Source organism: Arvicola amphibius, chromosome 7 (genome assembly GCF_903992535.2).
Source record: "Arvicola amphibius chromosome 7, mArvAmp1.2, whole genome shotgun sequence".
NCBI classification, from domain to species: domain Eukaryota; kingdom Metazoa; phylum Chordata; class Mammalia; order Rodentia; family Cricetidae; genus Arvicola; species Arvicola amphibius.
This window is the reverse complement of record NC_052053.1, coordinates 107806190-107817817: the sequence shown is the minus strand read 5'-3', so window position 1 is coordinate 107817817 and position 11628 is coordinate 107806190. Positions and strand designations below refer to the sequence as shown.

The window sequence follows — 11628 nt, the reverse complement described above, 5'->3', positions numbered from 1 at the left end:
TGTGAATCTACTCAGAACTATTGCATCATGGATCTTAAGTGAGAATGGTACGATGTGTGAATTATTAAATTATACTACTTAAAAAATGAGTACTGTGGACTCCAGGAAGAAGTCAATGGTCTGTACCGATACCCTAACAACAGAAGAGAGAGATGGATTTCGGGCCAATCCAACAGGTGGTTGCTAAGTTAGTTAGCAGGGATAATTTGATTTGATTATCTCAAATTGAATAGCATTTCCTACGGTCATAAAGAGATCCTTGCCCTACACTTAATTAGATCTACGTAAGAAAACAACAAAACACGTCTTCAGAGGAACAAACCTAACCTGAGAAGGATGGTCCAGTCACACCATCACAGTGAAGCAGTGTTGCTTAAACTATTGCCATGACGGAGGGTAAGTAGCTGCTGCCTAGAACCATCTATTGCCCTCCACGCCAGGAAACCTGGAACTGCTGCAGCCATCTTGGCTTCTTCTGCGAACACCTACCTTTCTTCTAAAGAGCCACCCCCGCATCACCCCGAAACTGGTTAGTACATGGCGTAGTGAGCCAGCAGGATATTGAAGGAGCAGTGTGAGTTACATTCATTCCAACTAGTGATATATGTATTGAAAGGGCAAGTTCGAGAGAAAACTGTCATGGTGACCCTCCTAGCCAGCGGTGGGCACGACGTGGCCATTCTGCCTCCAGAACACCATCCTGATCCCTCCGCTCGCCCCGTCTTGCGCTTTCAGGAGGACCACAAGCCGCAGTCACCGCTTTAGTCCTGCGCACCGGACAGACGCACTTCCCTCCCTTCCCTTCCTTCCCTCCCACTCCGGCCGAGATCCGGGCCCCGAGCATGCGCACTGAACTGCTGGGGGGGCCGGCGCGCCTCGCAGGCTCCCTGTGCGCAGGAGCGGAGCGGCCGCCAGGGCGGAAGTGGAACTGCTGCGGGGAGGTGGGACGGGCGCGCGCGCGCGGTGGCTGGTGCGAGCGGCTGACATGGCGCAGTTGGGGCGTCTCCTGGTTCCCCTGGCAGCCCTGGTCCTGGTGCTCTGGACCGTCCCTTGGGCCCACGGGCGGCGGAGCAACGTGCGCGTCCTCACCGATGAGAACTGGACCTCTTTGCTGGAAGGGGAGTGGATGATCGAATTGTAAGTGCGAGGCGGTTGTCTGCTGGTGGCCGCGGCCGCCCCCCTCCCTCGAGCTGCACACCTGACCAGCCCTTCTTCCTCGGGCAGGTCTCGGGGTCCCAGCCTTTGCCACCCCCAGATCCAGGCTCGTTTCCTACCCGGGAATAGTAGTCTTCTGTCAAAGCGTGCACCTGAGCTTCGTCGTTGCTAGGCACTTGTGGTGCGATTAAAGGATTACGTTCCACATCGAACTCTCCTGAACAACCTTAGCGGGTTTGAGGGTGGGAGTGAGTCGGGCGGGGGTCTTGACTAGCTCAATAGACTATTTTAGTGATCTTGTGTAGACGTCTAGACTTTAAATCTCCAAATTTTACCGAAGATGACAGTGAACGAATCTCGCTTTTGACCTGTCGTTAGGAAATTGTTGTAATGTTTGAATTTGGGGCTTTTTAATTTTTTATTTTGTGGGTTTTTTCTATAAATGCCGAATAAATCTTTATTTCCGTTTTACTCTCCTTGCCTGCATTCGTTCCGTTTTGATCTGAGTTTCATTTTTCTTTGGGTGTGCGCTTATGCAATTTAGAGAATGGCTTGAATTGTGGCTTGTAGGCCTTTATAAAGTGGTATTGCTTATGCTTTGGTGTGATTATTAGTAGGCCTTTTAGGGATGCCAGTTCATCATCATTGGAACAAAATCATGTGTCTTATATGATGATTCCATTTCAGTAATGTCCATTTTGTTGCTGTGGGATATAAACTGTCTTTGGCCTTTGTTTTAGATAATAAATTGATGGTATGGTTAATTAATAGATGACATGGTTGATACTGGCAAAAGCACCACTATTGAATATTTACTGTTTCCTGGGCACTACTCAGGATCTTTACATACTTTTTTGTAGTTAATCTACATATTCCTTAGAGCATTTACTCCCACATCCCCTTACAGAAAACCAGACTGGTCTGTTCAGATGTTGCTAGAGTGGCTTTGTTGGGCCTCGAGTAAATATGCAGGCACCGTTACTAGCAACCCTGTAGCAAGATTCTGGTGTATTCCTATATTGTGATTATATTTAGGGTTGCTCGTTAAGGAAAAGGTGTTTAAAAAGAAAGGAAGGAAGGAAGAAAAGGTGGAGTGGATTTCCTCAGATCAGTAACAACTGAGTCATAGAACAAGAGTGTGGAACGTTTCTGTGGAGGGTAAGATAGGGAGATCGTTCAGTGGACCGACAGGGAGAGGACCTACATCCAATGGTGATTGAGTCATTGTTATGAATGACTTAGATTGTGCCCGGAAGCTGTTTTAGTGTTAGTTAAAGCAGTAGTAATGAACTTATATGTAAACTATATACTCAGATATTACAGAAAGGTACTTTTACATTTTTCTGTCACACTGTAAATAGAATATCCGGAAAAGGTATAAAGGGGAGCAAAACTAGCAAAATATTGGATATGAGATAAAACATTGATCTGAAATTACAATATCTAGTGCTTCCCTTTCTCCTTGGCTAAAATTGGGAGATTTAAAGAAGCTCTTTAAAAGCATAAAGAAACAACACACTTTAAGAGGAAGGATCCAGGTAATGATGGTCACCACCTATATTTAATTAGGGAGTTCTTTTCTCCCTGGTGAGCTTTATTATAGAGATGCCTTCCTTGTCATTTTACTGCTAGAGTCTGGCTTTCGTATGTAACACTGTGTCAGGCTTCTCATGCCTGTCTTAGAAACTTGACTTTCCTAAAACAGTTGGTGAAATTGCAGGCGTGTTTTCCTGGGTGTGGGCTTCCTTCTTCCTGGGTCTGGAAGCTGAAGCAAATTACAGTATGTAATGAAGTGGAGAATAGAATTCTGAGGAGAAACTTGGGCCTGGAATGACCACGTGTTTCAGAGCCATGCTAGAGTGCGGTGCCTTGGCCGGTGGGTTGTAAGCTCAGGGTCTTTGACTCAGACGGAAATGTTTCTGGCCAGTAGAGTTTTGTCTGCCCTGCGTGTTTGTGTGAGGGTTAGGTTTGGAGTAATATCTGTGCATAGGAACGCAGGTCTCCAGCTTAGTTTGTTATGAAATACCTGCCTTCCCGGGGCAATCCCTGGGCAATCTTCACAGTTGATGGTGTACCAGGCTGCAGCTCGCACAACCCAGGCACTTGCTATTTTTCCAGTACCTTGCTCCTTGACACTGCTTGTAAATTTACTGAACTTAGTGACCTTGGCGGGGAGGGAGCCTTGAACTTTCTGGTTGCCACATTTAATAGAAAAAGCTCAAAGAGTTTTGAAAGCTGCTTGGCATGTTGGACCTGTGTATTTCAGAGTTTATTCCCGGGCTTGCTTTTCTTGTGAATGTGTCAGCTCATCAGCTCAGCACTTGCGGACAGCCCACACTGTCAGGCGCACTTTTCATCCCCGCAAAATTACCCGGTTTGTTTCCTTGTTTAACACAGTAGCCCCTGTTGGGCTTGAACTTCACAGTCCTCCTGCCTCAGCTTCCCAAATTGGGATTACAGGTATGAGCCGCCCACGTGGATCATTTTCTGTGTTTTAAGTATAAACCTATGTGCTATAAGTACAAACAGTCTTCAGAAATTTTTCTTGGCAGTTAGGTCTTTAAAGTCCTTATTACTGTTTGCGTCTTTAACCATATCTTACAGTTATGCGCCTTGGTGCCCTGCCTGTCAGAATCTGCAGCCAGAATGGGAAAGTTTTGCTGAATGGGGAGAAGACCTTGAGGTTAAAATTGCAAAAGTGGATGTCACAGAGCAAACAGGTACCATAATTCTGGCTCGTTGTGTTTCTTTGCTAATGCTGTTGATGGTGTTAACATATGGTTAATAATACATGTCGGCTGCTGTTGCTATTGCCTGTCAGAGTACTCACGATGTGATAGCATTCCCATTCTTAGCAACAGTAAAGCTACCTTTGTTCTTGGGTGACAGATGCATTTTGTTTTGAGACCTTAAGATGGTCTTTCCTTGGCTGGTCACAGCTGTCAGTCACATTGGGGTGTAAGTAATCCTCGGGTACTCAACTACTATTCACAGATAACCAGTGTTCAGGCTTCACAAACCTTTTAGTTGACTTATATACATTGATGCGTCCTTAAAATTGCTTTAACAACTCTTTCATATCTTTCACTGTCGATTACGAAGCTCACCTTTAGGTGTATTCTTGTTCTTGTTAGCATTTAAATAATTTAGAATCAACTCTTAAGTAAGCAACTATCCCTCACAAAACTCCGTTGTGTGTTTTTTTTTTTTGTCATTTGTAGGACTGAGTGGACGCTTTATCATAACTGCTCTCCCTTCTATTTATCAGTAAGTATTTGAAGGCTCTCAGTCATGGAGAGGAATATGTCACTAGTGTAATGAGAAAAGTAGGCCTCTGACTTGGATTATGTTTGAAGACCTGAGGTAATCTCATTATATTCAGCAAGGACTTCAGAAAGCTCGATTTGGTTTTAATGGTACCCTAAGTCTTATAGATAGACAGTAAATAACTATACATAAAACACTCCCTGTACTCAGAGATTTGTAATTGCTTTAGAAAGTGACATTCTCATGAAATGGTGTGGTCCTCTTCAATAGTCGGTAACTATGAGCCCAGAGTTGTAACTATGAGTCCTGTAGGAAGTCTGTAGGCAACTGGGTAATAGAGAGAAGCCACAGCTGGCCAGAGCAATTCCTGGAGTTCATGAGGATTAAACAGGGTAAGTATTCTTTTCTGAGTAATCTCAAACAGGAGGACCACCGTCTGTTAAAACACCGGAGAAAGGCTGTGGTGCTGCTGGGGAAGCGAGGTGTGGTGGTTGGAGTTAGAATGAACAAGTTTTGGCTCCGCCACTTTGACTTTTTCCCAAACTAACCTGGAGGGAGACAATCGCTACTGTTTACTTGACCTCCATGTAAGTGGCTGGTGACTAAATACCAGGAAATACTTCTTTTCCATATTTAAATTTATAGTAACAAAAGTAACAAACTAGGCCCCCAGCTGTGGTGGAGGCCTTGCCTTTAATCCCAGCACACACCGGAGGCAGAGGCAGGCAGATCTCTGTGAGTTCAAGGCCAGCCTGGTCTACAAGAGCTAATTCCAGGACAGATTCCAAAAGCTACAGAGAAACCCTGTCTCAAAACAACAACAACAAAAAAAAAAGTAGCAAACTAAATCTTCCTCTCCCCCATCTTTTTTTAAAACTTAAGCAAAACCCTCTTCCCTACTTTGTATAAAATCAACGAGATTGGCAAACTCTTAGCCATATTAACTAAATGAGAGATAGAAGGTCTAAATTAATAAAATTAGAGATGAACGTCTCTACCGTGGTGTAAGGTGGGACACTATTGACTAAAGATCTGGGATCTGAGAGAGTTCATATGGTGGACGTGCTAGATGGTGAGGGGTTAGGGTGGGAGGGGAGAGTACGGGCTTGCCCCGTCACAGCTGCCGGGCCAGAGGCCTACTGGAGTACTGAGATGATTGTTAGGACTCAGAGGACTAAAGGAATACCTCAGAATTGTAACACTTGATATTGTAGATCAAGCACTGTTCTAGTAATTTCCTATAATAATTCTTTTAACATGTGTATTACATATACGGCTCAAAGGGGATTTTCTGCTTGCAGTGTTTCATGGTTTTATTACTTGAAAGAATAAAATCTTACAGCTCATCTTTGTCTATGTTTGTGGCTGTGATGCCATCAGTGTGTAATAGCATGTTTTGGTGTTTTGCTGGTGTCTTAGAAGGTTAGGTTTAAATAACCTCAGAATAAAGAAATGGGGAAACACAATTGTTTCTTGCTGCCAGTTAATGTCTAGTTCTGGTCTTTAGCTGTAAAGATGGCGAGTTCAGGCGCTATCTGGGCCCAAGGACTAAGAAGGACTTCATAAACTTCATAAGTGACAAAGAATGGAAGAACGTTGAGCCTGTTTCATCATGGTTTGGCCCAAGTTCTGTTCTGTAAGTATGAGGATTTTCTTTCTTTAGAATTAATCACTCATAATTATACTTTAAGTGAATAAAGCATGCGTGCTGTTTCTTGGGTTTTTATGGTTTATTCAGATAGATGTTTCCTGTGACTCTGAAAACAGGTACTTTATTCTTGTGAGCTGGGATTGGACATGTTGTAAGATCACACTTTTCAGAGTATTTTAGCTTTGATTTGGTTGTATCTATCATTGAGAACCCGATCCTTTAGAAACTAAATGGCATCAGGGTAAGACTATTCCTTGATCATAATTTAAATGGAAATGAGAGCGTTCAGTCATGTGCTTCCATTGCTGGTATGCAGTGACTGGGTGGCTATCCTGATAACGTGTATGAACAGGGTGTCTAATCAGTGAATAATGGTGTGAGCTTACACGTCGCTAGAATTAGGTCCATTCGCCAGAGCAGTTAGGATTGAGGATGACAAGCATGTTTCCTGCTACCCTGGGGAGACTTGGCAGCGTGGGCTTTGGTGTGACTAAATTACTCCTCCATCAGAAGATGGAGCGCTGGGATACTAGCTGTAAGAACACAATACTGCAGTGGATTCTGGGAGTAGGAAAGAATCCGCCCTTGTGCTGTTTGGAGGTAGAGCTTCCCTTTTGTGTCTTTAACATCCTTCAGCCCTCAGCACTTGCCCACTGGGCAGCTGAGCCCAGGTTGGTTATAGAGCCTGGAAGTACTGGTGCCAATTAGTTGGTGCACACTACAGTGAGGCTTCATGTTTCAGTTCCCTTCTGTTCTTGACGAGGTCTTGCTGAGTAGCCCAGGCTGGCCTCCAACTTGGTTCTCTTGCCACTGCCTCCTTTCTAAACAACACAAGCCACATGCCGAGAGTGCTTTTCTGTGTTGAGCTTCAGCAGCAGCTTGAGAATCTCGTGATCCACTCACTACTCTCAGCAGAGGAATGTGGCTGCCTTTAGTTTCTCCTGGCTCTTCAGTGCAGCAGGCTATCCTTTTCCTAGCAGTAGGCTGAATAGGGGCCGCTCCAGGTCCCTACTCACCTCAGCAGTTTGGCATTTGGATCTGATGGAGCTAACTTTTGTGTGACGAGGCCCTAGGCAGCAACAGTTGTACTTGTTACAGGAAACTAGTTGGTAAACTCAACACTTTTATTAGTTAAGTTTAAAACAAAACCAAAAACCCTGCTCATCCAAACCACCTGCATTTAACAATGTGAACGTAGTTGCTTTTTATACTGTACTTGACGACTTGGTGTTCATTTCTTACATTGCTGTTTATATCTGATTAATACCAGCGAGAAAGCCCTGTTGGAGAAGTTGAGGGTAGGCGATACAGTGTAGAGACACAGGCGAAGCTGTGTGTCTTTGCTCACGTGTTCGTCCTCTGTCTTTCAGGATGACTACCATGTCTGCACTTTTTCAGCTCTCTGTATACATCAGGGTATGGATTAAGCTTTTTCTATCTTAACCATTTCTAACCCCTGTTTGTAATGAGCATGGTTTTAGCTTACTTCTCTTTATTTCAGACTAGCCACAGCTATTTTGTTCACGACCTTGGCATACCAGCGTGGTGCTCATACTTGGTGTTTGCTTTCGCGACTGTGCTTTCAGGACTGACGTTGGGACTTGTAAGTACTCTGTTTTTAGAGTACTAAGAAAAATACTTGAAAACATGATGGTGTTGTTAATATCAGTTGGATTGCATGTCGTACAGTTAGATTTCTCCTTATTTTGCAGTTTATGATATTTGTGGCAGATTGCTTTTGTCCCTCAAAAAGGCGCAAACCACAGCAACCCCCTACAAGTAAGTCACTGTGTGCACGTGTGTGTGTGATACTGAGACTGCGTGTGTGCCAGGCAAGTACTGCATTGTGCTACACCCACTACACAGCCTGAACACTCAGTGTTTCCCATTCTGTAAATACAGTCTCAGGCTGACCTCAGCCTGACCTGTTAAATACAGATTGATGACCCTCGTCAGCTATGGCTGAAGGGAAGGTGAGAGAGATTTCATGTGAAGTGACAGCTCTGGATGTAATATTGTTATGATCCAGAGCATGGAAGTGTTTCATGTGGCTTGTGGAGACCATAACCATGGTCCAATCAGTGTATTTGAAATTTTTACCATATCCATGGATATATTTAAAAAAGTTAAATATTTTCCACTTTTGACATCACTCATTATGATAGTGGCCACGTTTGAAGATTTTTTTGTATCTAATTAATTTTCTTTTTTTCCCCTCTGGTACAATAGTAGGAAAAGCTGATGAAGGGTTAGTTGGTGCTGATGGTGGCCTTTGCTATGAAATGAGTTTACATAATTAGAAACACTTACTGTTTCCTACTAATAATTTCCTGCCATTTATTTTTAATCTTGGATAATCTGAATTGTTCAGTTCACTTTACTTGTTGTGTACTGAATTCTTTCCAGTTAGTGTAAGGTGAACGTAGAAGACCATGCTCATAATCCTAGAGTCGAGGAAATTCTGGTGCAGCTCGCTTCTTGACACTTGCTCTAATTCTGCTCGTGATGGGCTATCTTTTATATCTACAAAGTGGTATAATGTGGAGTTGTCAGCAGTATTGCACTGGCCCATCAGGTGTGACATCCAAAAGATGTCTCCAGACACTGCTATTCTTTGAGAGAACAGAATCATTTTCCTCATTGAATTAAATGAAAAATTAACATCACGTTGTCATGAGATGGTTCTGTTTAATGAAGTGTATTTTATCACAGCTTTTTATTCATTGCATTAAAAATAATTCATTAATTTTGGGTTAGTTTATGAACACATAAGTAATTAGAATTAATTTGGTAAATGAATCTTTATAATATCTGCTTTATTCTTTTTTGGGAATCTAAACATGGCTTATGAATCCTTGTATCCTGATTTTTATTCTAAAGAAAATTTAGTACATTAACAAAAGCACATTTCTGATCTTTAAGAAAAACCATCACCAGAACTTTCTCAGTCTCTGAACAAAGTGGAGGAGGAACAAGAGGCTGATGATGAAGGTGTTTTGGAAGAGGAAACAGAAAATAAAGAGGAAGCAAGCAAAGACTCTCCTCAGAGTGGCATAAGACAGCGCTGTGTGAACCAGTCGTTGGCCACTGATGATAAATCCTAATTTTTACAGATGTCTTAGTATTATGGTTTTGACAACACAGAAGATTGCTATCATTTCTCTGTTTTAAAGTGAACTGTGACTTGCTTGTACATACAATCTAGGTTGTCATTAGGTTGGACAGTTCATTCAGAAAATAAAGCAGTTAGACGTAACAGTTTGAAACATGTTTTAAGAATATTATGATGTTTTAAAGTTGTTTAATTTCAGAAGATCCTGGTGCCAAGCAGTAAGATTTGTGTTTATATTTAATGATCTGTTTCGTGTGAGATTCAAAACTGCCTTTCCCAAGATTTGTATTACTGGGTTATTTAAGAAAAATCACTTTAGAGAGAAAGATTTCTCATTTCACATCATTTTTCTCAGTTTCACTGTGTGAAAAAAGGAACATATTTCCCATAACTGGGAACGTTGCCTGTTGTTTCAAGATGCTGTGTACTTCACTGATAACACTGCACTTAGGTGGAGTCCAAAACTTCCTTATAGATTTTGGATTATACAGCTAACAGAACTACCTTACTGGATAGCTTTCATTTCTATACATCACATCTAGGATGTGCTGCTGATTTAAGAAGTTTTTATAAGTCTGTGGCCTTGTGTTAATTCTTAAAGTTGATTGCCTGTTTGGGTCTCTTGTTCGCTATATTTGTCAAGGGTTATATTTTTACGTTGGATAAAATCAACAGTATCACTGTTGTGTTTACTGTGGGAACCTTTCCTATTAAGTTGAAGTTTACTGAGAGAATCATCAAATTGAACTGTTCACTTGAAAATGTACAAATTTGGCTATACATTCTAGATTTTAAATTATTTTTGTTGAGTGTGTTCTTAAAGTTTTCTTTGCTTTTCTCTTTTTAATGTGAAGGTGAAACTTTCTGGTTTATAAATTTGATGTGGAAAAGCTTTGGTATTTTATATTTTGAAAATTCAAAGCTTAATTTGGTGTAAAATGAAGTCTGAATTCTACTTGAGAAACATCCATTACTGTGTGTTTTTAGCATGTCTGTCCTCTACATGTTCTTGATGAATTTTATAGTCAGTATATTGCTTTGTGTTTGAAAATCGTAACAAACGTTGTTTTAAAGACAAATTTTGTGTTGATCTCGTCTGCTGGTGCTGTGCGTCATCCCACACGTGGAAATCAGCAGGATGGGCTACATCGATCTCATCTTACAGCAAGAGGAAGGGCATTATGGGGGGTGGTCTTGATGTCTGGAAGGGGAAAGCAGACCAGATTCTCGGAATGAGCCATCCAGCCTTTATGGAATAGATGGTTTCTGTGGCGCTCCCTCCGCTTACCTTCTCTTCCTTAGACCTGCTGTGCTGTGATGTGCAACATCTTCCTTTTAGGCCTCTCCTTTATAACAGTAAATGTTCTGCTGTCAGAGTTTGATGTGTAGTTTGTGGTGGCTTAGAAAAACATTCTAAGCACAAAATAAATGTTTCTAAGCACTTCAATAATGTTGGAGAGAAGTGTGATTTCTACTGATTTCATTTAAACAGTCTCATGTGTCCAGACCGGCCAAGAATGCCAGCACGGATGGTCCTCCTGCCCCTGCTGACTGGTAGGATTACAGGAGTGCACTGTCTCCAGTGCTGTCCTGCATGCTAGGCAATCCTCTACCTGCTGAGCTCACTCTCTAGCCCAGCAGTGATGGCTAGACTCATGTTTGAAAAGTGTTTAACCACTTGCCACTCGACAGTGCTTCAAGTCTTGGATAGACGTGTCACTCCACGGGAACTCAGAAGGCTCGTCTTCTGAATCACTTCAGGAGGATAATACTCTGTAATCAAACATTGTTTTTAGTGTTTCTGTTGTATCTTTGACATTGTCGGGTTTTTAACTAAAAAATGCTTTATTATAGAAAATTAAAAGTATCCTGAATTAAGATACCGTGTTCTCATAAGCATATTTCATGATTCTCTAAGGTTGTCACAGTAGACATTTGAAGAATTTTGGTTTGATACCACCAGTGTGCAAAAGTACATGGGTTGATTTACGAATGCTTCTAGAATGGATATTGTGGTGCAGGTAATGTACTAGAGAATTCTGGCCCATTACCATCTCTACCTCCATCAAATGCTGTGAAATTGGTCTCCCGGGACATACCGTGTTCTGCTGTGTACTGTTTAACGATGACTGGACAGAAAGGCGCTCGGGAATGTGTAGCTGCTGCCCGTTTGCAGCACGCCCGTTTGCAGCACGCCCGTTGGAGCTTTGCTAACATTTTTCTCGTATCAGTTTATCCCCTGTGACTACCATGTAACACAGGCAAGCATCTTTCAAGAGAACACCTTTGGGGTGGCAGTAGAAGTAGGTAGAATGTTCTGGTTAGTCTTGTCCTTTTTGTTACAGAGAACTGAAACCTGAGCAACCCTTTGGGTTTTTTGTTTTGTTTTGTTTAAATCTTTCTTCTCCATAGCAGCAAATGCCTGTCTACCACCATTTGGAGC

At 42.2% G+C, this 11628-nt stretch overlaps 1 protein-coding gene across 1 annotated transcript; it reads left to right on the top strand.

Annotated features, from left to right (window-relative positions):
• The first annotated feature begins 924 nt into the window (after positions 1-924).
• Tmx1 (thioredoxin related transmembrane protein 1) lies at positions 925-11063 on the top strand. Its single transcript, XM_038337634.2, has 8 exons — positions 925-1137; positions 3760-3875; positions 4377-4422; positions 5930-6058; positions 7444-7489; positions 7575-7676; positions 7786-7852; positions 8996-11063. The coding sequence occupies exons 1-8, from the start codon at positions 986-988 to the stop codon at positions 9175-9177; spliced, it is 840 nt and encodes a 279-aa protein (XP_038193562.1). The 5' UTR covers positions 925-985; the 3' UTR covers positions 9178-11063.
• The last annotated feature ends 565 nt before the right edge of the window (positions 11064-11628 follow it).